This window comes from Scardinius erythrophthalmus, assembly GCF_964197995.2.
Source record: "Scardinius erythrophthalmus genome assembly, chromosome: 9".
Lineage (NCBI taxonomy): Eukaryota > Metazoa > Chordata > Actinopteri > Cypriniformes > Leuciscidae > Scardinius > Scardinius erythrophthalmus.
The window spans coordinates 43,126,085-43,152,585 of NC_138229.1; the positions used below are offsets into that span (position 1 = coordinate 43,126,085).

The 26,501-nt window shown below is 38.5% G+C and overlaps 1 protein-coding gene across 7 annotated transcripts; it reads left to right on the top strand.

The window, feature by feature from the left end:
- The first annotated feature begins 297 nt into the window (after positions 1–297).
- Positions 298–24,777, top strand: ssx2ipa (synovial sarcoma, X breakpoint 2 interacting protein a). 7 transcript variants are annotated; one of them, XM_081375078.1, is made up of 15 exons: positions 315–525; positions 618–809; positions 3,629–3,754; positions 4,420–4,586; positions 7,162–7,362; positions 7,695–7,805; positions 11,765–11,900; positions 15,873–15,948; positions 16,038–16,218; positions 17,538–17,685; positions 20,322–20,458; positions 21,589–21,762; positions 22,043–22,160; positions 22,341–22,491; positions 23,695–24,550. In XM_081375078.1, exons 3-15 carry the CDS (start codon positions 3,706–3,708, stop codon positions 23,804–23,806), a joined length of 1,761 nt encoding a protein of 586 aa, XP_081231204.1. In that variant the 5' UTR covers positions 315–525; positions 618–809; positions 3,629–3,705; the 3' UTR covers positions 23,807–24,550. The 7 variants fall into 7 exon arrangements, with proteins under 7 accessions (XP_081231201.1, XP_081231204.1, XP_081231206.1 ...); XM_081375077.1 differs by having other exon boundaries at positions 384–525; positions 618–712; positions 3,553–3,754; XM_081375075.1 differs by lacking the exon at positions 618–809 and having other exon boundaries at positions 298–525; positions 23,695–24,691.
- The last annotated feature ends 1,724 nt before the right edge of the window (positions 24,778–26,501 follow it).

Consider the following 26,501-nt stretch of genomic DNA (forward strand, 5'->3'; position numbering starts at 1 on the left):
TACATGTTTGGACCATAGCCTATAGAGGAAATATTTTAAACAAAGAAGAGTGAATGAAATAGGCTATATACAAATTTAAATAAATTGAGGAATCGTTGTAGGCTACTTGAAAATATACAAATATTAAAATATGTACGTTTGTATAATAGCTTTTTTATTATTATTTACTGCTACAATATTTTTTAAATGATTCATGTCTTCTCCATGCATTAGTTCCCTGTAGGCAGACACTGAACACCTGTTGCGTGTAGTTACAGGCAGGTAGGGGAGATAATCCAGCCAATGGAATGGCGAGATGCTGGTTGCCTGACAACAGGCTAGCCAATGAGCGTCGCGCTTGTTTATTTGGAAGAGCGGAGGTGCGCTTCAAATCACCCAAACATCTCCTGCGCTCCAGGGCAGGTGGACGACAACACTCGCACTGCAGTCTCTCACACACTCACACACTCGCTCGGGATCTTTCTGATCTGAAGCACGTGAGCACATGCTGATCTGACGGGCTGAATACGCGGAGCTGCATCTGATGTAAGTCAACATGTGTGACTGACTGTGTTATTAGCGCTGTGCTAAAGTTAAAGCTCGGGCTGTGTCTCTAATGTCGTGTGTTTCCTACATAGACTGCGTGTCTAGGGTCGAATGGATGTGTTTCAACCCGCCTAGAAATGCTGTTTAGGTCGAGGACTGAGACAGACCCACTGAACGCCAGCCAACGGTCATTCACTGAAAATAAACATGTTATTTTTCTAGTAAATAATGTTGCAGACAGTGAGAACTGAGAATATTGAATCAGACTGGACGACTGCAGATAAGTTAGTGTTGATACAAATGAACATTTCTGAAGCAATGGTGTTTTTAAATACAAATGTATTGAAATTGAGTTAGTTACTCGAAGCTTTTCCACACACCGTGCGTTTCTGCCATACATAGATTGAGTTTGTTTTCTTTGCAAGAATGTAATCTTTGTTTTCATTTGATTTTGACTGTGAGGAATTGATTGGTTGTGATCTGCTATTGGTGGATCTCATGTGAGTGACAGGTAGCCCCGCCCTCGCGCCTGTAAACACGTCATCGGACATGAGAAATCTCTTATTTTGTTTTAAGATTATGAGGCAGTTAAGATGACGATTTTACTTGGTGTGCTTTATTAAAGGACTGGCTTAATAAGATCTTACCATAACTTTGTAGGATTTTTATACATGTGTATTAATATGTAATTAATAGAAAATGAACCCTGTAAAACAGCTCTTGCCATGAGAATAGTGTCAGCTGCTGATGTGGGAATAAAATCTCAACTATCTACCTTAATCTTCTTGATAAAACCTCCCTAGCCTTTCTCTGAGCAACTCTTTATTTTTTTGGTTTTACGTCATGACAGATACTGAAAGCAAAGTACAGTTTAAAACATGAAATGACTCCAAGCATAGATGATTAATTATTAACTTGTTGTTTCATACATGCCCATTATCTGTAGGCTATGCCGTAAACACTGTGTCTTGAAAAACGCTGTTTAACAAATGGCTAAATGGGACTACAGATGTTGCCGAGGGCTTTGAACACAATGAGTAGAATTGATGCAGTCATGATAACTATCTAGATAAGCTCATGCTGAAAGAAAAGGCATTTATTAAAAATAATAATTATTATTAGACACTTGCACCATGAACACAGTGTTGGTTGCAGTGCGTATTTCCTGTAATAATCCAGAAGCCAGTGGAACCTTAGATTTAAAGATAAAATTGAAGTTATTATATCAAATTATGCTTTAAATATGACCCTAAAAAGCCAGTAGGTCGCAGCAAGTCTCCATCCATAATGAGTGAGTCATTCACTCAATGATTCATTCAAACGGCTTATTCAATCTGGAATGAAGCATGTGACTCTTTATGAATGAGTCATTGAATGATTCAATCAAACGATTCTTTCCAAAAATGCAGATTTGTTAAACGGAGCAAAAAAGACAACATTTATGTCCAAATGAAACGCACTTAATATTGAAGGGTTGGTTCAGCCAAAAATGAAGAAAAAAAATGTGGCTTTTATTCACATATAAACATCAGCGACCATAAACAGAAGCTCAGCCGTACTTTTTTGACACATAAGAACCAACTCATTGGTTCTTGCTGAAGCTCAAACGTGATGCGTAACACGAGAGTGAACCTCATTGGTTCTTGCTGAAGCTCAAACGTGATGCGTAACACGAGAGTGAACCTCATTGGTTCTTGCTGAAGCTCAAACGTGATGCGTAACACGAGAGTGAACCTGATTGGTTCTCTCATGTCAAGCGCACATGCGTCAGCTTCCCTTTACCACACCTGATGTGTGAGTTGATGATTGTTTACAGGAATAAAATCCTAAATTAAATCTGTTCGTCATATAAAGCAGTCGTGTCTCTTCAGAAAATCAGCTGTAAACAGCTCGTATTAGCAGAGATTAGTTTTACAATCTCTTTGATTAGTTTGAAGTGTCAAAATGGTGGTTGTGCAGCTCTTAATGGAGGAACACAGATCTCTTGGATCTGATTAAAAATATCTTCATTTGTGTTGTGAAGAATAAAAGTATTTCGGGTGTGGAGCGACATGAGGGTGAGTCGGTTATGACAGAATTTTAGTTTTTGTGTGAACTAACCCTTTAACTTGTTTACTGAGCTGTTGTGTATAATCACTATCACATTAGTCATTGTGCTGATATTTGTGAAAGGTGTTAAATTATTAGACAGAATTTGCAACTCTTGATTAGGATGAGATTGGCAGAGGACGTCGTGTGTTTAGAGATCTGTGTTTGAGTAATGTAAAGCAGACGAAGATCTGCAGAAGCCAAGAGGATTTTAATGGGAATCTCACTGAGCCGTTTTAGATGCATTTCTATAAGAGTGACTAAAATCAGTCTTGGTGTTGGGAGGTTAATATGTTGTTCATCTAAATCCAGAAGATGTCATTCATCACTGTTACTCTCTTCAAATGTGACCGTTGCCGTTTCAAGCTGATATTTCAGTCGTTTGTTTAATCTTTCAAAAGTCAAAATTGACATTTCCTACTTTTTTTTCATGGAGTGTTGCATTGTTTATTAAATTATTTCTCCGTGCACATCATTATTTTAAAGTGTCGACATAAACGCTACGACACCGCTCCTCTGATGTAGGGCAGGGCTGGGCAACAAGCTAGTTTGCTACACACACTTTCTACAATTTAATAAATTGTTGCACTTTTCTTTTTCCCCCAATTGATTCCATTTCACATTCACATTTCTTAAATCCATTTTTCAGTGGTGACACACAGACCCAGCTAATCAATAATGAAATCAGTTGTTGTCCGTGTGAATAATAGCCTAGTTGTTGTTTGACAATTAGCCTAGACATGACCCAGCTCAGATTATACCAGCTCTCTTATGTCACAGCTCTGCCTGACTGTACTCTGGTGTTCTTCAGATGATGTCTGGATTGATTAAGTTGAGCTCTGCATGAGTGTATAGCTGGCGTAATATAAGTCATTACCCATCCCTGAGGAGTTTTCCACCTCGATCCTCCTGTTTTTCCTGCTCTCCATGTTTCCTCAGCCCGCTCTGTAATCCTGCTGTTTAATCCGGCTTCAGAGGAATCCTGTAATCCAGTCTGACGACTGTGCTATTTCAGGAGCGATGATGGCCGAGTGCTAGCCTGCTTCTGGGAGAGCGGGACAGCCAAGAGTCCCGGCCGAGCCGAATGTGGACATGATGGGAGATTGGTGGACTCCAGCAATGATGCCAGATCCGTCTCTCGGTGAGCCTCAAACATGGGAAGATTGTGTCTGGGACTTGTGTGAGCGTTGGGCTTGAGAGACTGAGCTAATTTAAGGATTGTTTAAGGATTGTTTATAATTAATCTGTGTAATGTTGCATCATATTGAAACTAATGTATTTCTCTCTGTACTTTTTCTGTAATGAGTTGGAAGGAGTAGTTTACCCCAAGAAGAAAATTGTCATCGTTTTCTCCACCTCATGTCTTTCCAACGGGTCAAATTTGCACACACTTTGAGGCTCGTAACTTTTGAACCGTGAGGCCTGGAAAGATTATTTATTTCCCCTTCTAATTCGAATTCATAGCGTAGTTTAAATTCCCAGTCAATTTCTGAATATGTTTTTCACCAAATTGTCACCTAATTTTCCTCAGATCCTTGTCAGAACACCCTGAAATGCTATTTAAAACTTTATTTGTCTCCAATATCTTGGCAACACCACTGCCTAATGTGTTGAAACTTGCTTGGACCCATAATTGCTGCTTGCATCTATATTATTGCTGTTGTTGTTGAGCTTTTCCTGCACTTAAACCTATTTACTTGCTTACCTGTTTTGCAGCGGCTCGACATCATGTTAAAGCACTGATGTTAGGCATGTCAAGGCGGGCTCCAGTAACCGGCTCTGCCTTGTCTTTTGTCTTCTGTGCAGACACCAAAGAGCTCTCCAGTATTTCTGGGCTCAGCATGTCTCCCTCCAGGCGAAACTCTGCCCAGTCGCTGCACTCCACCATGGCTCTGCCGAAAGCCTCCTACAGCGTGCTGAGTGCGTTCTGCACTGAGGACAACATAGCCCAGTGTATCGCATACATCAACCAGGTACATCACAAAGGGTGTTTTCAAGCATTGCTCATGTGTTAGACGTGGTGTAAACGTTTAAACTATTACTATTGTTTATCTGATGATTGATGAGTAGGGGTTTCACAATATATTGGAGTACAAAAATGCAATAATATGTATCGTGGATAGAGACAAACTGTATGGTGTATAGTTCACCCAAAATGAAAAATTCAAGTTTACATGTACAGTACCAGTCAAAAGTTTGGAAACATTACTATTTTTAATGTTTTTGAAAGAAGTCTCTTATGCTCATCAAGCCTGCAGTTAAAAAAAAAAACTAATATTATGAAATATTATTACAATTTAAAATAATGATTCTCTTTTTTAATATATTTTAAAATGTAATTTATTTTGGTGATGAAAAGCTGAATTTTCATCAGCAAGTACTCCAGTCTTTGGTGTCTTATGATCCTTCAGAAATCATTCTAATATGCTGATTTATGATCAATGTTGGAAACAGTTGTGCTGCTTAATAATTTTTTTATAACCTGAGATACTTTTTTCAGGATTATTTGATGAATAAAAAGTTAAAAATAACTATTTATTTAGAATAGAAATCTTTTGTAACAATATACACTACCGTTCAAAAGTTTGGGAACAATAACTATTTTTTTTTTTTTTAAAGAAATTAGTACTTTAATTCAACAAGGATGCGTTAAATTGATAAAAGGTGATGGTAACGATTTATATTGTTAGAAATGTTTTTATTTTGAATAAATGCTGTTTTTATGAATAAATGCTGTTAACGTTTTACTCATACTCAAAAACATTAAAAATAGTAATGTTTCCAAACTTTTGACTGGTACTGTATATACATATATATATATATATATATATATATATATATATATATATATATATATATATATATATATATATATATATATATATATATATATATATATATATATATATATATATATATATATATATATATATATATATATATATATATATATATATATATATATATATATTTATATATATTGTTGAATATAATATATAATAATGCGATGGTGGAATATTTGTGGGTCCTGACAATGCCAAATGTCAGTAAAAAGTGACCTACATTATTTTAAATATATCAAGTCAGTGAAAGAGTGCAAGCATATTCATCTAAAGTAATTCTGTATCTTCAGCTTCAGGATCATGAATATTGTTATTCTGGTGTCTCTATTGTCCTGTGCTTTGGGTTTCCAGCACCGAGTCCAAGACTATTCATTTACACACACAATGAAACACCAAATTTATCATTTTAATCAACAATAACAAATTGTTAACCTTTTATCATATGTCTTGGAGTATCGTAATATCGTATCGTAAATGTATCGAATCGTGTCATGAGGGTATTGTTACACCCCTATTGGCGAGTATTGGTGTTGCAATATATTCTTTTTCAGATCACCTTTCATGTAGTGTGTAATAAAGCTGTTTGTGAATGTAAAAGGTTGCAAAGTTTCAGAGCTCAAAGTGCAGAAAAAACTGAGTAATTGTCTTGTGAAACGAGTCATCAGTAACTTCTGTCTTCCTGTTCGAACTTGCGTAGGTTTGACACCATTGCTGTTTGTATCATGGTGTACATGTACTTTTGAGGCAGCGTAACACACTCTACATGTTGAGAGCTAATGTTCTTTCATAGGTTCATTAGATGCTGTTTTCTGATTTTATAAAGCACTTTCACATTCGCAGTACATTTAAAAAAACTGCAAAATGTCTTGTGTGCCAGTGAATGACCTGGGTGGGAGAGAACGCTAGTTTTGAGTTTGAATGTTGGAGTCTACATGGTACATAGTACACAATGACTGAATGACCTTTATAAACGGTGATAATGCAACAAGTTTCTGCTGTACAGCTGATCTAGAAGAAAATAGTGTCATAGTCCAGATTAAGTTCAATGATGGTTCATTTTCGTTGTAAAAAAGTTATTTAGTTAATTCATAGCCGCTCTGGAGAAAACAGTGATGTCATCGTCCAGCTCAGTTCAGCTCTCATATAATGGTGTCAGTGCAGGCAGATCAATATTGTTCAATAAGGTGCACTGTGTAATATTTAGGAGGATCTGTTGGCAGAAATGCAATATCATATACACAACTATGTTTTCAGTGGAGTATAAAGACCTTACTTAATGAACCATTTTATTACCTTAGAATGAGCCGTTTCTCTCCACACACACCGCGGGTCCGCTTACATCGACATGTTTCTACAGTGGCCCTGAGCGGACAAACGCGTTTCGTCACTATGTTGTTCTTCATGATAAGAATCTAGCTAAAGTCAGCGAATAAAACACTGACACAATGATGAACAAGTAACAATAACATCGTTTTACTGAATCATCAAGAAACCTCTTTGCTTAACTGGCGGCTACTCTCTGCTGTCTCAGACGATGACATCACTTCCTGTCTGCCACTGTAACTTCTGTTGGGTGCAATTCGCAAACTCACCACTAGATGCCGCTCTAAATCACACACTGCAGCTTTAAGTACTGTACATGTTCATCACATCTTCTTAACTGGATTGTTGTGGTGATCATATGTGTTGTCCTGGTTCTCCTCAGGAGGTGTGTTCGCTGGGCTTGTCTGGAGTGAGTGTGGAGTGTACCTCGGGTGGTCTGAGCGCGGTGCCGGTGTTGAACGTGCTGTATGAGGTGCTGCAGCTGCAGAGGAGGGCTCAGCGCGCCCATCACGAGCTGGAGAACCAGCAGATGAAGAACACCAGTGACCTCGAGCATCTGCAGCACAGCCACTGTCGACTCAAAGTACTCTACTACACACACACTTCATGTGCTTCAACTTAAACTAAATGAAAATTAGAAATTGTGCCTTGGCAATAAACAGTTTTTCAAATAATATTTATATTTTATTTCAACATCAATGGTTTTCATAGTCTGAGATGTATTTTATTTTATTTTTTTGGAGCAGTAACACATTTACATGTGAACATTTGATATCTGAGATCTATTCTGCACACTGCTGTAGTGCTGAGTTTAATTATTTACTCGTTCAAAAAGAAGATAGTTCTGAGTGAAGTAGGAGGAAATGGTTGTAATGTAAAATCCTAATGGTTCTGCTCTGTGTGTGTGTGTGTCAGGATCAGCTGGAGCACACGAGGAGAGAGAACTCAGGCCTGCATGAGGGTGAGCGACAGCTGCAGTTGAAGATCAAAACCTTACAGAACTGCCTGAAGTCTGAGAAAGAGGAAGTAAGACATGCTCGCGCTCAGACAGGCGTCACGACTGCACCCCATCACGCTTTTGTTCTTATAAAGAAACTTTTCGTTTTTTATCCTGTTTAAGTTTTACGCCATAACCCCCAGCAAACAAAATCCTTCATCTTTTACACAAATGCCAAACTGAATGATCAGTGTATTGCAAAAGAAAATGTATGTATTTTTCTCAGAATTCGATTGCGATTTACAATTATTTCCCCCCCTCCGCATTGTGAGATGTAAACTCGTGAGTTATGAAGTATCTCTCAATTCTGAGGAAAAAAAATCTCAAATATCAACATAAGTTAAAGGTGCCTTAGAATGTGAAATTGAATTTATCTTGGCATAGTTAAATAACAAGAGTTCAGTACATGGACATGACATACAGTGAGTCTCAAACACCATAGTTTTCTCTTTCTTATTTAAATCTCGTTTTTGAAAAACACCCCTAAAAAACAGGCGAATCTCCACATAACACCAACTGTGACGCAACAGTTGGGATCATTAATATGTACGCCTCTAAAAATTTGCATATGCCAGCCCATGCTCAGTGCCAGGCGAAACTGCACAGCCGAATCATCAGAAGTTCTGCAGGTGAAGAAACAAGCGAGGATCATAGAGAAAATGGCAGATCTATCTATAATCTATCTATAATCTATCTATAATCGGATACCGCTACAGTTAAATTCGAAGTTGTTAGTTGCTCTGCCCATTTCACCACGGACTGTTTTTCTAACCTGGAATAATATCAAGCGGCCAGGCTTCTCTCGGCGTATCAAACGGACGAAGGGGGCAATTTCAACTAACGTTATATTCCCGCAAGCGGTAAGTAGTGATTTTATTAACGATAATTTACACTGTGTTATCTAGATCCAGCGCGATATTGTTTTTTCCTCGAGAGACATCGTGGCTTGCAGACGAGCGAACGAAGCATGGCAGTTGTTCAGTGTTTGGATGTAACTACAAATGAACACAAAAATATTTTTTTAGCTCCTTCATCCGAGCCTCTGGAGAACCAGTGGGTTATGTGAATTTCTGATGTGTAATTGTTCAAGTCCAGACAGATAATCTTTCTCTCAAAGTCGTTCAACACTGTTTATGCATCAGTAAATCGCGTTGCAGTGATAAGATCTTCATTCACGCGATCGACAGGCTGTCATCTGCTCAATGCTGGAATAGATCTAAATACTTAAAAAACTTACCATGATTCGTTAATCCCGATAGCTGTAATAGTAAAAACGTATAATCGCTGTAATAGTAAATGTTTTCCAGATAGCTCTACATGTAATGCCAGATATTTCATATGCAAGCATGTCAGCCAATCACAGCAGTGGGCGTTTACACTGAAGTCTCACAGCAGACACGCCCCTTCAAACAGAGTGTCCAGATCAGGGTATGAAATCAGGCTAGGAAATATGCCTTTTATTTCTAAATTATAACAAATTTTGATCTAATAAACATACTAACATTATAAGGGCACCCCAGGAAACATTATAAAATAATAAAATAATCCATTCTACGGCACCTTTAACCTTTTTTTTTTTTTTTGGGCTGAAACGAGCTTCCATACCGTTCAGTGCTTAAAAGGTGAAAATGGGATGCAAAACATTCAAATTTCTTTGCATTGTAATGTGTCTCTATTATTAAATGAATCATTAATAGTTAAAGGGGTCCTATTATGCTTTTTAACTTTTACAACTTTAGTTAGTGTGTTGCTGTTCGAGCGTTTAAAAGATCTGCAAGCTTACAAAGCTCAGAATCCACTCCAAAGGGAGATATTTTATTCAACAGAATCTGCTTTTCAAGAACTACAGCGAACGGCTCGTTTGGACTACAGCGCGATTTTTCCGGATCTTATGAAGTCATAATGTTACTCATTTAAATAATCTCCGCCCACGGAATATGCTAAAAAGTAAGGAGGCCTGGATGAGCTGCATTAGAGAAGACACTGTTGTCTCTGTCAAAGAGATGCTGTTTTTTCCACATTCCCAAAACTCATTTGTTTGACCTTCCTAACTTAGAGAGGTTAACCTTTATTTTAAACTGTTCCTGAACATTATAACATCAACGTTTATCAGCACATTTTATGGAGAACAGCTTGTTTACTGTAGCTTTAGGAAAATTACTTTACCTCCTTAGGAAAATTAACCATGGTTTTGTAATCGATTACTGTTAGTATTGTACGGTGGCCGAGAAGTGCAAAACAAATCACAATTCCGAAAACAAAACATCAAATTATAAAGGCAATGGAAAGACTAAAAACAAATTAACAAGTTAGAAAGCACAACAACAATTTCAAAAACATAACAAATCAAAAAACACAACAACAAATCTGAAAACAAATTAGCAAGTCAGACAAAACGGAAAAGGTAGGTATATGTGGCGAATGGAATACTGACCGCTGATTGGACGAGACATCTGTCAATCAAGACATGCAGAAAGTGCAGCAGACTGCGGCAGGAGAAAGTCGATTCGCGTGTTTATATTGCACTTCTCGGCCACCGTAGTATTGCCATAGTTTTTCGACTAATATCACGATTAAATGGTGGATAATAGTGATGCGCGGGTCGGCTTTTTTTCCAACCCGCGGGTCCCGCTTTTATGAAATTATTTGGCCCGCCCCAGCCCGCCCCGCACTACTGTATCTATTTTTACAACACGCCCCGCCCCGCACCCGCGAACATTAAATAGACATATTAGGCATTGTAATGTAAATGAAAACAGCCTTTATTTCAGCCTGAAAGTGCTTGGAAACATCGCCAACTGGCAATAACAGACGATTCTGAATATGAACCATAAATCAGGTCATATTAATAAGATAATGATTTAAACATTTTCAATATTTACAAAGCAGCGTTTGTATTCATCTAATTCATCATTCACCTTTTTTTCTTTTAATTATGTAAAATCCCGACCTCAATTTCTCCCGCACCTCATCTTCCATCTTCACTTTTATTTCTCCGTCTTTGTTGTTGTGGCTGGCGGCGGGAGCTGCTTGGCGCGAGCTGCTTTGCGCGAGCTGTGTCACGTGACGCCAAAGGTTTGGGGAAATCACGCAAGTTGCATTGCTACGGCGTTATCAAAGAACCTACTAAAAAATATGATTAGATTGATATTCCCAAATATTTAATATGGGCTGGACATTGCATGCAACATATATGGATTTTTATTTTATTTTGTTTTTAATGACCCGCCCCAACCCGCCCCGCAAATAAAGTGACAATTTCTTTACCCGCCCCAACCCGACCCGCGGGCTACCCGCGGGGCCCGCGGGTTATGAGACGACCCGCGCATCATTAGTGGATAACACCGTATCTATAATGTATAATAAAATTACAAAAAACATACCACTCTGAAATCCGTGCTTGTAAAGTCTGTGCATGAAATCTTTTATGCACGACCCTCTTGTCCGTTAACATTGTCAGGGTCTGAATCAGGCGCAAAATGGTTTGAAATTGACGCCATTGTTATTTATATTTACATTAGAGAAGAACTTGTGTTTATGAAGGGGTGGGACAATTTACACGCCAAGTGCTGCCAATTAAAACACACTGGGTCATCTAGCCAATCACAGCACATTTTCATATTTCATACTTCATCGAAATCAACGTGTTAAACCAGACTGGGGAGAGAGGAGCTGTAATAATGTGAAAAATGTGTTTTGTTCAGTCAAGCATGAAAACATTCTAGTACACCCCAAAAACAAAATTAAGACTTCGTAAAAGGGCTTATTAGTCCCCTTTAAATGCTGGCACAGCTTTTTACTGTTTTCAACTTAAAACTGTTGTTTACTGTCACGGTATATTCTAGTTGTGTGTTTATAAAGTAAGTTTGTGAAGTACATTTTTGCTGCTATTTGTTTTTTGTCTGTTGGTTGATTTGTTCATTCGTTTGAAAACTGTTAGACTCACAATCACGCCTCACTGCTACTGTGTGTGTTTAATATTCTGCAGGTGCAGAAACTGCAGAGCATCATCTCCAGTCGAGCCACACAGTACAACCATGATGCCAAGCGGAAAGAGAGGGAGTGCTCCAAGCTGAAGGAGCGGCTCAACCAGCTGCTCGTGGACAAGAGGGACAAGAAGCTCGGTGAGCACCTGTTGTGTTGTTCTCTTTTTATCTGGAAAAGAAAAACATAATGCAAGTTTAGTTTGAACTTTACAGTAACATGGGGACATATTACAATAGGGTTGGGCGGTATTACGGTAATATCGGATACCGCGGGATCTTAAAATAGCACCGGTATCAGTTTCAATACCGTCATTACCGGCACTTATAATATATATAATTTATTTATTGCCTAAAAATGCTTGTGTGGTTGCAGTTTGGTAATATTTCTGGTTCCAGCCAAATGAGAAGGGAGAGGCGGTAAATACGGACGAGGCAATTTGTAAATTGTGCCATTAAGGTGACCGCGAGAGATGTAAACACCTCTAACCTAAAGTCGCATCTCCGAAACTACCACCCACTCACTACTGCCAGGATGCATTTTGTTCTCGAGTTCATTAAATAAGCGCATTAACTTTCGTATTTGTTAAAATATTATAATGTTATTGTTTCCATCTTTGTTGATTATGAAAAGTGAACAGCACAAATAAGATGGGATGCATCGGGAGTCAGACGATTTGACCACTTCAATAAATTTCGTTTTGTAAAAGGCCTCTTTAAAACGAATTTCGTTTTGTATAAATTGTATCTTAATTTTAATCAATTTTTCATCAACCAAATTGCCTGGATTTAATATAATCATGACATGATGGGCGCTGGCATGCCACGGTCACTTGCATTGAAATCTCATAAATTAACCGAAACTCAGAGATGGCGATCGTCAATTTCTTTAAACAAAACAATTCAAAACGAAAAGAAATATAGGGTAGGCTACTCTCTGATTAATCCATGATGTGCATTTTTCTCTATAGCGTTCACAGAGATGCCGATCGTCAATTTCTTTAAACGAAATAATTCAAAACGAAAAGAAAAAGCCCACTCTGATTATTTAATCCATGATGTGCATTTCTCTCTAGGTGCGTTCATACATAGATGCGATCATCAATTTCAGAAAACAAAACCATACAAAACGAAAAGAAAAGAAATAGACTAGCCTACTCTCTGTAATCCATGATGTGCATTTCTTTCTATCGTTCACTATGGAGATGGCGATCGTCAATTTCTTTAAACGAAACAATTCAAAACGAAAATAAATCTGATTGATCAATGATGTGCATTTCTCTCTATAGGCGCGTTCACTACAGAGATGGCGATCGTCAACTTCCATCTTTGCAGAAAAGTTTTATTAATAAAAACCAATGGACACGCGTCACCGGATTACAAAGGCACTTCTTGCTTGTTGCACGCACACAGATATTATGTTGAATAATGGTGGGCTCGGGCTCATAACAGTTAATGCCGTCGACCGGACTCAGACACAACGTGCACGGCTTGATTTTATTTTTTTTTTATTTTTTTTTGATCTGGCATTCAGTTTCTGAACGGTGTAGGCACAAGCCAACAGTTTGGTGACGCCATCTGAGCCCATTATGTCATAATTTTTAATTAGTCACGGTAATACCGTATACCCCGGTAAAATAGGGAGGAGGTTTGACGGTATCAAAATTCCAATACCGCCCAAGCCTATATTACAAACACATTTTCTAACGTTTCTCTTTTTCTGCACTTCTGCTCTAGTTTGCCTAGTGCAAACAACTTAAACTTAACACTTGCCATTACGTTTTAATGCCAAAAAAGGTTCTATATAAAGAGAAATGTCTTAATGATTCCATAATTCCTTCATATTTAATGGGTTAGTTAAATTTTTCTAGTGATAAAGTATGTTTACCAGCTGTTTAATTCAGATTTAAATTCAAATTGAAAATGGAATAAAACAAAATACTTCAAGCTAAATCCATAAAATGTTCCCCTGATGGAACCCTTAAAAGGTTATATATCACTTAAATGCATGAATGTTTTGCCAATCCTTATTAAATATTCTGGTCTTTAGTGCCCCGGATCTATATCTAACACAGATGGATCTCTAACTGTTGCGATAATAACTCTCCTGATATTTTAATAACTATTAAAAAAATAATACAATAAAGCATATTTTGTTCCCTTTTGTTACTCGGAGGAGTTAATTTTGAGCAGATGCTTTCTCCCATCATCACTGTCCTCGTCAGAGCTCATTTCCCAGGACGTTCAGCATCTGGCTCATGTTCACCGTCTCAGACAGATTCTCTTCAAAATCAGTGTTTTGATCGCTGACAGCTTCTCCATCAAGTGACCGCGCCACTAATATATGATTCGCTCAGTACTCGCTCTACAGTAATCGCTGAGCCATTTCATGTTTTGTGTTCTGCCTGCCGTAATTATGAGTGAAACATCACGTCATCATAGTGCATTGCCTCCTTGAGGAATAAAGGTGAGTTTAATTTAAGTCAGAGATTCAATTATTGTTGGGCAGAAAAATATACTTGCATACCTCGGGTCACTAGCGACTATTTTCTTTTGGCCTTAATATTTGAATATAGTTTTCACCATTCTGTTGAGTGATGCGTGTAGTGCAGAAATTACAGACTAAAGGCTGATTTATACTTCTGTGTCGGACCTACTGTACGCTGGAGCCTCTACGCTGTAAACTACGCTTAGGTTTTCATTTATACTTCTGCTCGCGTCCGCAATGATGTGCAATTACACACAAACCCGAGGGAGGGGCTCTAGCAGACCAATCACAGCGCTTGTGTCCGTGCATAATTGATGCGTTGTTACGTTTTTGGAGAGGTGCACGTCAGGGTACGGCGAAGGGGACGTGTGCTACACACAGCCGACAGCGGGAGTTTGACGCAGAAGTATACATTGGGCTTTAGAGACGACATTTACAAGATAAATGAAAAATATTGCCATTATTAGCTCCTCACAACCGGCAGCTGATAATTGCAGTTCCTCCTATAATAAAGCATACACACTTTTTTTTTTTTTTGACAACAAGGGCACATTGAATTGATTGACAGTGAGACTATAATGTTACATGTAATGATTTATGTTTTAAATAAATGCTGTTCTTTTGAACTTTCTATTCAGAGAATTCTGAAAAATAAAGCGCATCACTGTTTCCACAAAAATATGAAGCAGCCCTGTTTTCAACAACGATAATAATCATAAATGTTTCTTGATCCTCAAATCATCATATTAGAGTGATTTCTGAAGGATCATGTGACTCTGAAGACTGGAGTAATGATGCTGAAAATTCAGCTTTGATCACAGGAATAAATTACACTTTACTATATATTCACATACAAAATATACATTTTAAATTGTAATATTTCACAGTATTACTGTTTTTACTGTATTTCTGATCAAATGAATGCAGCCTTGATGAGCAGAAGAGACTTCTTTCAAAAACATGCTGGTGATAATCTTAATTGTATTAAAAGCTGACTTAAAATCTATAAACAAGGAACTGTTATAGCGAGTTCTACTGTATAAGTTGTGGTTCTGTTGGTGTGGTCCAGTACTTTTGAAGACCTTCTGACAAAACCATAACAGAAACTCTTGTAAATAACATAATAGAACAGCAAGTCTTTTATTCGATTTTTAAAAAAAAAAAAAAATGTATATCAGAAGAAAAAAAAATTAGAGCCTGTTTATATATTCCATGTGTAATATAATGTATCATCTATCAATTTAGCTTGTTGAAAGAAATTATAGCTTTGAGATTTCAGTCACTCTTTATATTAGGTGTCTTTAACTACTCTGTACTAACATTTAAATTAATCATTTGATATGATGCACTTGTGTACATACATGCTTATAATATAAGTAAAATATAAAATGACCTGCTTGTGATTCCAGCTATAATGACACTGTTGACCTTCCCTTCCCTTTTAACCCACCCTTAAATCTCCCCATACCACCAAACCTGTCCTGACCCGCATCCACCTCAATAGCAGCGCAAGTGTTAGACAACACAACATCAACACAATAAGTACCTAACAATTAAAAAAAGTCAAGTAAATTAATCCACAATATCCAGAAACATCTCTCTCTTCTCTGTCCTCATGTGTTCAGCCATTGAATTGTCCAACTATGTGGGAAGGTCCGATGGCAAGAGAGGCCTTTGGAAGACGGGCAAGATGGAGGCCAGGTAACGCTCACGTGTGTGTGTGTGTGTGTGTGTCACCAGTGTCATCTCTTACACTGCAGACATGTGAGCGTTTGCTGTTGTGTTGTCAGACATGAGGGTGAGATGTACAGGGCTCTGCTGAGTGATTATGAGGCGCGCCAGAGATCTCTGATGCTGGAGAACTCCGAGCTCAAGAAAGTGTTGCAGCACATGAAGAAGGACATGATGGCCATCCTGAGTCCCAAGAGCCTCTGCGTCGAGGCGGAGCCGGCGGAGGACAGCCTAGAGCAGGTCTGAGCTCAGTCAGTCACAAGAGTCTGTCAACTTTAAAAATATATAAGATTTTATGAAACTCAAAATTCATCAATGCTCGATATACTAAAGATTTATTTCCACCACTGAAACAACTTTAAAAACAATGCTTAAAAAGACAAAAGGCAGACTACTTTTGTACATTAAACTACTGTCAACTATTGGCAGGATAAAAGTAAATAATGCATTGTTTAAAGTATTTAATATATTTAAATAAATATATTTAAATAAATAAATATATTTAAGATTTGTTTCTATTCATTTATATTTAAAGTCCCCCTGTAGTCAATCATTTTATTTCTTAACTCATCTTTGATCACAGAAATTAAATATTACATATTTAAGTTTTTTCCTTGAAAAAGATTTATTTGTGCCTTAAAATATCTTGAATGTTACTCGATACCCTTGCCTCATTTAGTATGCAAATGAGCCCCGCCTCCACTCGATCACACGTTGATCTGATTGGTTACAAGGTAGTTTGTGAAGTCAGAAACACCAGCGATTTCAAAGCGTGTTTTTGAGACTGTCTTTGGTTCACTGCAGTTTTAAGGAGGAAATACTCAGCAATGGTGTCGACTTATGAATTTACACATGGTTTGTCTTAAAGCACATTAAAAACACCACATAGACACATAAACAACATTAAAAGCTGGATTTTCACCACAGGGACTAAAATATATATACGTGTGTGTGTATTGGTGGGAAATAATGTTCTCCAATAATTCCAAACAAATGCAAATATGTCTCTTTATATTACTTGAATCAGGGCTATTATTGTCCTCTTAAACTGTTAAAATAAATGTAACGTATAATAGAAATGTTGCAGTAACATTAGTTACAATAAAGTTTCATTTGTTAACATTAATGTATTTACTATCATGAACTAACAGTGAGCAAATACATTTATTACTGTAATAAATGCTGTAGAAGTGTTGTTAATTATCAGTTCATGTTAATTAATGCACCTTATTGTAAATGTTGAAATAAGTTAGTTGAAGCACTAAAATTATTAACTGGAAATAAAGCTAAAACTGAAATAAAAATTGAATTAAACCTAAAATAGCAATATTTTAATAAATGACAAAAGCACATTGCAATTACTGAACTAAACATGAAAACTAGAAATATAAAATACATTTTCTATATTCATATGGATTACTTTGACAATGACTTTATGAACTGTTAATGGAGGCACACAAACTTTTCAGGTGTTGTGAAAAGTCTATTGTTTTGGAAGGGCATGCAGGTGAGTGATGGCCTGTTTCTCCGTGTGTGTGTGTGTGTGTGTGTGTCCTCAGGCTGTGTCTGAGGGCGAGGAGGACACTGCTGACTCCAGTCGAGAGACGCTAGAGCAGTCGTGTGAACAGGCGCGCGAGCAGCTCACCAACAGCATCCGCCTGCAGTGGAGGAAGCTCAAGAGCCACATGGAGAGACTCGACAGCCAAGGTACACACGTATGCACGTACTCGAGCGAGTTTAGGACACGGCGATAGAGTCATGTGTGTTTGAGCCGGAGTCAAATTAACATTGGCAACCACAGCGATCGCCTCTGAGGACAAAATACTTGCACTGACATAGTTTTCATGAAGTTCCCAACCTTGAGTTAAAAAAAAAAACTGATTTTGCATAAAATGTGAATATGAGATTTATCATTTAACTGCCAAGTAAAAAAGTAGGCAAAAAATAAATACTTTTTTAATCAGTTATGTCCATTACACACACTCACTCACTCTCTCTCTCTCTCTCTCTCTCACTCACTCACTCACTCACTCACTCACTCACACACTTTTATATCACTGTATTAGTCCATTAAGCTACGTGTTTTGTCCCGACGGAAGGGGAATCCTTGAGTATGAGGTATTGAGGGAACGAAACCGATTATAATCCGTTCATGGTAGAGAAAGCTGGTAACATGTAGGCTACACAGGGAAAGTAACAATGAAGTTATTGAATGAAACATAGACACAGCTTTCGTGTCTTTATCATGTTTTCCGCATATACTGACACAGATAATCATTTTCATTTTATGAATGAATGGCTTGTTCTAACTGTTGCTGGTCTTCGTCAACAACACGTGCTTTTGCACCTCCTGCTGGTGAGGTCGATTAACAGCAGATGGAGAGTATACTCGGCAATCTACTGCTTTTCCTGCAGTTCCTGGATGTCAATGTTGAATTTACTGTCGAATTTGAACCACTGTATTTGTGGAAGCGAATTTTCAAAGTGAAGTAAAATGGACCGGAAATTGCCTGTTGAATATTATAGGTTGTATTTTTAAACAGTTTGAATATTTTGGAAGTGAAATATGAAAGGTGAATATGGATTATTGAATTTTTAATAATGAAAATGTGTTTGAAATGTTTTGAATTGAAATATTCACAGCTTAAATATTCAACCATGCTGAATTTCAGCCTATTAAAATGCAAGCATGGTTAATGCAATGCCTATTTTTTTTCAAGTAGTGCAATTCAACAGGCTTTTTGTTTCAAGAACATTTGGCATTATTTTACTACCATACTTAGTCCCAAGGCCTTCTTTGGGCCGAACACAAAGGTGTCTAAATGTAAAATAGAAAAATAGCCTATTAAAACATCTGATCTAACCTTTTTATATTCATATCCAGTTGGAAGAAATATTTACTTTTTTGGGATAAAGTTTTGGTAAAGATTCTTAGACATCATTGTTTTGACCCAAGATTCTCATCTTTAATGACTATTTGAGTGTTTAGTGTGTTGTTGTTGTTGTTTTTTTATAAAGTTCTACGGCTGCCTTGATGGAAATGTATAAATGTTCCTAAAAGTATTATCCGGACTTCCGCTGGGAAGGAAATGTAGAGACCGGACCTCTTGAAACTTTAATTGAAAACCCCTGCTCTAGTGGTTTAAAAACAAAACTGCATGCATTTTGCATAAGAAGGTTGTTCTGGCTGTGCTTCGGCTCTGTGTGACTGCAGATGAATATGGTTATCTTGCTGCTCATAAATCATTCACTTCTAGGCTTCAGAGAAATGACCAGTTTAGATGAAAGGATCTCAGGCTGAAGACATTACTGTAGCTTTACCCATTAATAGACACTGGACTTCCTTGAATGAACTCCAGCACAACTAACATAAGATGATCTTCACAATAGATAATGCTTTACTCTGTTAGAGAGATACATATGACAGTTTATCTGCTCAATAAAACACTTACTCTCCTGGTGAGTAATAAAACACCATCATATTCGTGTCATTTTTACGACAGTTCAAACCCCTCAGTTCTCTCCATCTCCTAAAGCCAAGCTGATGTTGATTCTTGTTTTATTACGAGCTCTGTCTCGTTGTCTTTTCTCCAGAATTCTCTCCTCTGTTCACACTCACAGACAGACAGACACTAACCCTACCCCTAAACCTCATACCCATCTCACACACACACTCCAGACACACGTCAGAGCAGCCGGAGCAACTTTACTCTATTTACGGATATGAGAAGATGTGCACGGGCGAGTGACGCATGTACACTTGTACTCATGTAGTTCCCGCCAAAACCATCCTGAGAGGTCTAAAATATAAACACTTATAATAGACTTACTATAGTGAATCAGGGTAAGACACAAACACGTTTTGGAAGAAGGACTGATGTAGGATTGATGACTTTTGAACAAAGTTACATAGTATACGGCTGCGAGTTCATATACTGCTGTTGAATGGCTGCCGCTTGGTTGACACATTTGAAAAACCACACACCGCATTCATGACGGTCATCCACACAACCACAGTGGATGTGATCATCTGAAGTCAAGTGTGTGTTGGAAAAATACTTTTTTTTTTTTAAACCCTTTTTTAACTATAAATCACTCCTTCCAGTCTACTGTCATACGGCACCCATTCACTTGCATTATATAGACTCACAGAGATTGATTATTTAGCTAAAAATCTTAGTTTGCGTTCATCTGAAGAAAGAAAGTCTTCTACATGGGGGACGGCATGAGGGAGAGTAAACGGGTGGAGTGGCACTGTAAATGCTGTTCTTGTTCTTGAACATTCTTCAGAGTGAGTTCTTCAGTAATGGGTCTTGATGAATATCTCTGCGTGTGTGTTGCAGTGTCACTGGTGGCGTGTCAGGAGCGTGAGGCCGAGGAGCTGATGTCCAGGAAGGATCATGAGGAGGAGATGCAGCGGATACGGCTGGAGCTGCAACAGTGTAAAGAGTTCATTCACGTGCAGCAGCAGCTTCTGCAGGTGAACAACATCTAACACTAATAAAAGTGCATAAAACCTGAGCAAAGTTTCTTATTTAATCAGAACAGTGGGGTAGTTGACGTGCATAGTCCACTCCATGGCTCATTTACGCTGTTTTTCATATTTAATACTGTAAAAGTGCTGTATAAACATGACTTGACTGGAGTGCTGAATTGTAAAGCTGGTTCAGACATCTCCACATCGCTGTGATCAGATGCTTTCTGAACTGCTGTTTCTCACCGCTGTTATTTTTGTTTTATTTTGTTATTGAAAAGAAAGCACGCAGAACATATGAACATATTCATCTAAACGTCAATCTTGCGGCGTCAGGATGTTAATTGAGCTCTTTAGATTTGAGTTTTGGAATGGCTTATTTTGCAAACAACACAACTGTTCTCGATCTCCTTAGTGGTTTCTTTATGGTGGAGCGTAAAATGCGTCCACACTTCAGCTCTGAACGCTGTGGCGTGAGCCGCTGTAATTCTATCGTCTTTCATTGGGGGTAACTAGTGTGCAGAGTTTGCAAATGCTAACATTAGTGGTGTGCACCCTTACCCAAAGAAAAACCCAACCCGATAAAGTTAGACCCAAGTCATTTTTTTTCGACCCCAGCTAGATCCGATTGTTAAACACCTGAAACAAATAGTGGAAAGTTGGCATATTTTAAAATAATTCGGGTATCCTCGGGTCATTCGCTAAAAGCACTTTTATTTTAATTTACCTGAGGTTTCTATTAGTATCTGTGGGGAAGTCTGGAAATTTGAGTTTGGAAAAGTATGGTATTTTGAAATGAAAATTGTGTAGGAACCCTGTACTAATATCAGACCTGACCCATGTCCAAGCCATTTGTCAAAGTTTTGGACCCGAACCTCTCGGGTTTTCAGATCCAAGTAGACCTGTGAAGACCTGTAGTGTCTGGCCCCATGCATAAACTGGGCTGAAACGTAGATCATATTTTACAATGATACGGGTCATTCGGTATAACCACTTTTATTTTAAATTACCTGAGGTTACTAATATCAGACCTGAGTCCCAACCATAAATTGGGCCAAAGCATAGATCACATTGTGTGTTTGCTCTTGTGTGAGATGTGTGGATGTGTTGATTTTGATGGCGGTGTGTGTTTACAGCAGCAGCTGAGCGTGCCATGTGACGAGGAGACCGCAGTTCTGCTGAACGACTGCTACACGCTGGAGGAGAAGGAGCGGCTCAAAGAGGAATGGAGGCTCTTCAACGAGCAGAAAAGAAACTTTGAGCGAGAGAGGAGGAATTTCACTGAAGCTGCTATTCGCCTGGGACACGAGGTACTGAACAGAAAGCATTAACTATTACAGTAAAACATTAAAGTAGTCATGAATTGAGAAATCTTATTTTCCTTAATCTTTTGACAGATCAGAGATCATTGTGCTATTAAAAACATACTGTGTTTCAGAAATCAAATTTGTATTGAAAAATAAAAGCATCAATTATTATAATGAAGTTGAACATGGGGGGAAAAAAGCACATGTCCTCTTTTTTTGCACTTTATCTTGCTGTTTTTAGCCACAGCAGGGTTAACCTACTTGCTGTGTGTTCCCTCTTTAGAGGAAATCGTTCGAGGAGGATCGAGCTGCGTGGCTGAAGACCCAGTTTCTGAACATGACTCCATTTGTAGACCGTAAAAGACCTGCGTTGCCTGAGCCGCACAGTGCTTTATCAGTCAGTGAGTATCTCCCGACAGAACCTCCCATGTCCTATATTTCCTCCGAGGTGAACAACTGATTGATTTGTGAGAATGACCCACGGCTTCACTTTTCTGCTTGTGAAGCTCGTCCGATATTTTGTAGACCGTTCCTGAAGTTCATTCATTTAGCATCATCTTGAATCATCTGAATGTGTTTAGGTGCTGAGCCTGAGGCCAAACTGCAGTCCACTCCACCCCTCCAGACCAAGTCCCTGTCCTACAGCGCGTTCTCCACCCCTAAATCTGTGCCGGTGAAGGTGCCCTCCACTGCTGACCTGTACCGCACGCTACACCTCATTCCAGAGAGCAGGTACTCGTGTGAGCTTTAAACGGCACCTATTGTGCAAAATTCACTTTTGTAAGGTGTTTGCAACTTAAAACGCTGATAAAGTTCAAATAAACTTCTGGACGTGTTCAGTAGGTCTAATGTAACAACTCAGTTTAATTATGGTGCATACTAGGGCTATGCAACGATTAATCACATCCAAAATAAAAGTTTGTGTTTACATAATATATGTGTGTGTACTGTGTAGAGTTATTTTGTATATATAAATGCAAATATTTCTTAGAGCAGAACTTTTTTAACTTAATAAAACTGTCTAGAAATCATTTGGATGGTTAAACAACCTGTTCTGGTGATATTGGTGACTTTCCCCGCTCCCCCCAGCGTTACCAGGCGGAAAACCAACCTTGCAACTTGGGACTACCGTCCCGGCAAGATAGAAATTGGAAGTCTTGTGAGAAGCGAGAACGAGCACGAAACACGAATTGCTTTACGGCAATTCGACATAAACACACACGCATGTATGATGTATTACCAGATTACCAACATAGCTCCAGGGAGGAGGACGCCGCAAGTGAGTTTTTTACGACAGTGAGTGTTGTGAAATATACGCCCCCCCACAGCTGTAGGGGGAGCTCGTGGGGAAAACATGCGACAACAAAAGGGAAAATCAGCGAAGAAGTGACTAGAGTTCGCTAGAGTTGCCGAGTTCTCCTTTAAATATACAGATGCGTGTGCATTTATATATACAAAATAACTCTACACAGTACACACACATATATTATGTAAACACAAACTTTTATTTTGGAAACAATTAATCCTTGCACAGCCCTACAAAATACACATCTCTGCAGCAATATATTGTGCAACACTACATTTTACAAATAAAGTATATGTTAAAACATAATCACTTTAATGCACACTAGAAAGTTGTCCTTGAAATATTGTGTGTTGGAGGCACAGGAGTTCCTGAACATGAAGAATGATGGGAAACGCTTGGCTTCAAATACCGTTCTGAAGTGGTATTTTCGAGAGAGTGTGTGTTAAGAGCTCTGAGCTTTGGTGTTTTCAGACCCGAGACAGACACTCGCGCACACACATGCTCTCAAGTGTGTGAACAGGGACAGGACCAAATGATGGCTTTGGAGAATGTAGGATGGTGTTGGAGAAGTGTTGTGTGAGTGAGCAAGTATCCACTGTAACTCCACATGTGTTTTCTGTGTCCCACAGAGGCCACGGGAAGTGTCAGAGCGCTGAGATGTTGAGCAAGTCACGTTTGCGCCGTTGCTCTACAGACTGCAGCGTCATCTCACTGGTCCGAGATGAGAACAGCCCCATCTGACGACGGTACGTCAGTGTTACACTACTGAAGACACACTCCACTGCTCATGCCAGCGTCACAGGGGTCGTCCCTCATCCCTGTCACCTGCTGCTCCTCTGATGTGCTTTAGGGTTCAATAAAACACATGGTGTGCTTAGCTGGATCAAATTGATCTCCGAGACAATCATTTTCCACTTCTGAATTTCATAATGACAAACATGTAAAGTGGCCAATGTGTTTTTTTGTATTGTAGAAATAACAAGAATAATTTAAGAACACAACAGTCAGATTGTGTGATGTGTGTGAGGGCTGAGAATGTTGCATTAGTTCATAAAGCACTTTTAAGAGGAGCAATGTTTAATGTAGCTTTTAAATATTAATATAAGTGGATATTGATTTGCCATTATATTGTTGCTAAAACAATCTCGTCTTGGGCTGGATTTCACATTTAGAATTGCTCAGTTTTGTACTTTTATCATAATTGAGTGATGTTACGTACTATGCATTAATTGCATCTCTTTTAATGCAAAACATGAAATGGGTTTTTAGTTAAACTTTCCACTTGAATGTTGAATATTTATATTGAGAAAATCAAGAATGTCTTTGGTAGAGTTTAAAATACTTTTAGAATCCATGTTTACACACTTGAAGACTGATTTCTTCACTTCAATGCAATAAAGTTTGAAAGAGAGAGAAAAAAAGATCTTTTGTGTTTTTAAAGTTAGCGTGAAATGGATATTGACTGTTGTTTTTCTTAATGCATGTTACTGGTCTCACAATACTACATGGCTGACATCTGCAGTCGAGCCAATCACATTCAGATCTGCCTTCATTTAGGTGTACAACGCTCACTTTTCACAATCCTATCAACAACTGGTCAAAATGCTGAAATTCACCACAACTTTTAAAATCAGATTTTAAAACACTAGATGATTTTGTCAATGGTAACGTATTGATAAAAGAGACGGATTAAAACAAAAGATGTAAGCAGGAATGTGTCTCTCTCATCGTCTTGTGATCGGATCAACCAAAATGCATCTTAATACCAGATGTAGACAGGGCCTAAGTGAACACAAACTCCTGCAGGAGCATGTGCCGTGTTGCTAGGAGAAGCATAACATAAACAATAGCTGTGTCCAAATTCAGAGGCTGCGTCCTTCGAAGGCTGCATTCCCGGGCCGAGTGCGTCACAGTGGCGTGATGAAGACTGGCCCGATTCAAAGGCTCCTTTAAATGCAGCCTACAAATGCATCCTTTGTTTCCTGGGCCAAGAAGGACAGAAGGAGTGGATGCTTTACAGAGCAGACCATCCCAAGATTCATCGAGAGCTGATGATGACAGCATTTTTTTTCTTTTAGAGAAAATGCCAGATAACACTTTTAGAAAGTATTGGGTTTCAACTTACTCTAAGATCTAGTGATCCAAATGTAAAAAAAAAAAAAAAAGTGGTTACATTTTTTTACATGTCGTTCTAGAGATTATACCCTTATGTGCATAAATGGACCAAGATAAACAAACCTTGTTTTGTGTTCAGACAGTTGAATTGAACTTTCTAGAACAAACGTTACTGGTGCTCGTCAGCTGTCAGGACAATAGCAATCCTCCATAGGCTGGACCAAATCCCATTTACCTTTGTGCAGCCTCAATTGGTACACTATTGGCTATATTTCTTGCTTACACGTTCATGGGCCATATCCGATCTGTGCCACATTGGAGGAAAAAGTGGGAATTGGGTCACTTAAACTGTGCAATGTGAATGCAGCCGTCTGAAGCTAAAAAAATGGTATCCAACATAAACTGTGATTTTCTTTGAAATCTTGTCAATTCAGACTGGCCGAAATCTGCAGAATGGCTCTACCTTCGACTCTATACTGTAAACGGGGCAGAAAATCTGGGTGAAAGTCATAGTGTATTTTAATCCTCGCCCTTATCACTTGGAAATTTTATAATATGGTGGTAAACCAAAACTGCTACTTTGTTCCAGTAAAAAGGGAAACTCATAACTAGTTGAATGTATGGTGTGTGCATGTATTAAGAGCTTTCCCATTAACCTCCCCCTTTTGCCATTGGTCAACAAACTGGTAGTTCTGCATATTATGCTGGAATTGAAGAAAAATGTAACAACCTTCAGCTTGGACCTGAACCTGGTTAAAAAAATGTAAGTATAAATACAAAGTTTTGTCATGAAACTAGATGGCGCAGTCAATCACGTCATTCCCTATAAGGCACAGCTGATTGGTTCTTCTGTATCAGTAGCCAATGAGCTTGCAGCTCAACCTTTAAATACTGGTCAGCATTTGCTGTTGCAGTGTGCTTTCAGAAACCCTCCACCTTCCCCAGCTCCACCTGTATAGATCTGCTATGGGGAATTCAACAGCATGTCTTGCTTGCTCACAGCAGACAGGTGTAAGTATTGGCAGTAGCAGCTCTATTCCACCAAGACCAAACATTCCAATTGTCCATTACCATGCTAAGCACTCAAAGAGTTGTCGTGACATAACTAAGGTTTTTCTTAGCTTAAGACAGTGGTGTCCAATCCTGCTCCTGAAGGGCCACCTTCCGGCAAAGTTTAGTTCTAGACCCAAACAAATACACCTGAACCAGCTAATCAAGGTTTTCTGGATCGCTAGAAACTTCCAGCCAGGTGAGTTGGAGCTAAACTTTTTTTTCTGTGTAAACCGGTTCTTCCGTAAATTATTTGAGTTGAATTTGTTAT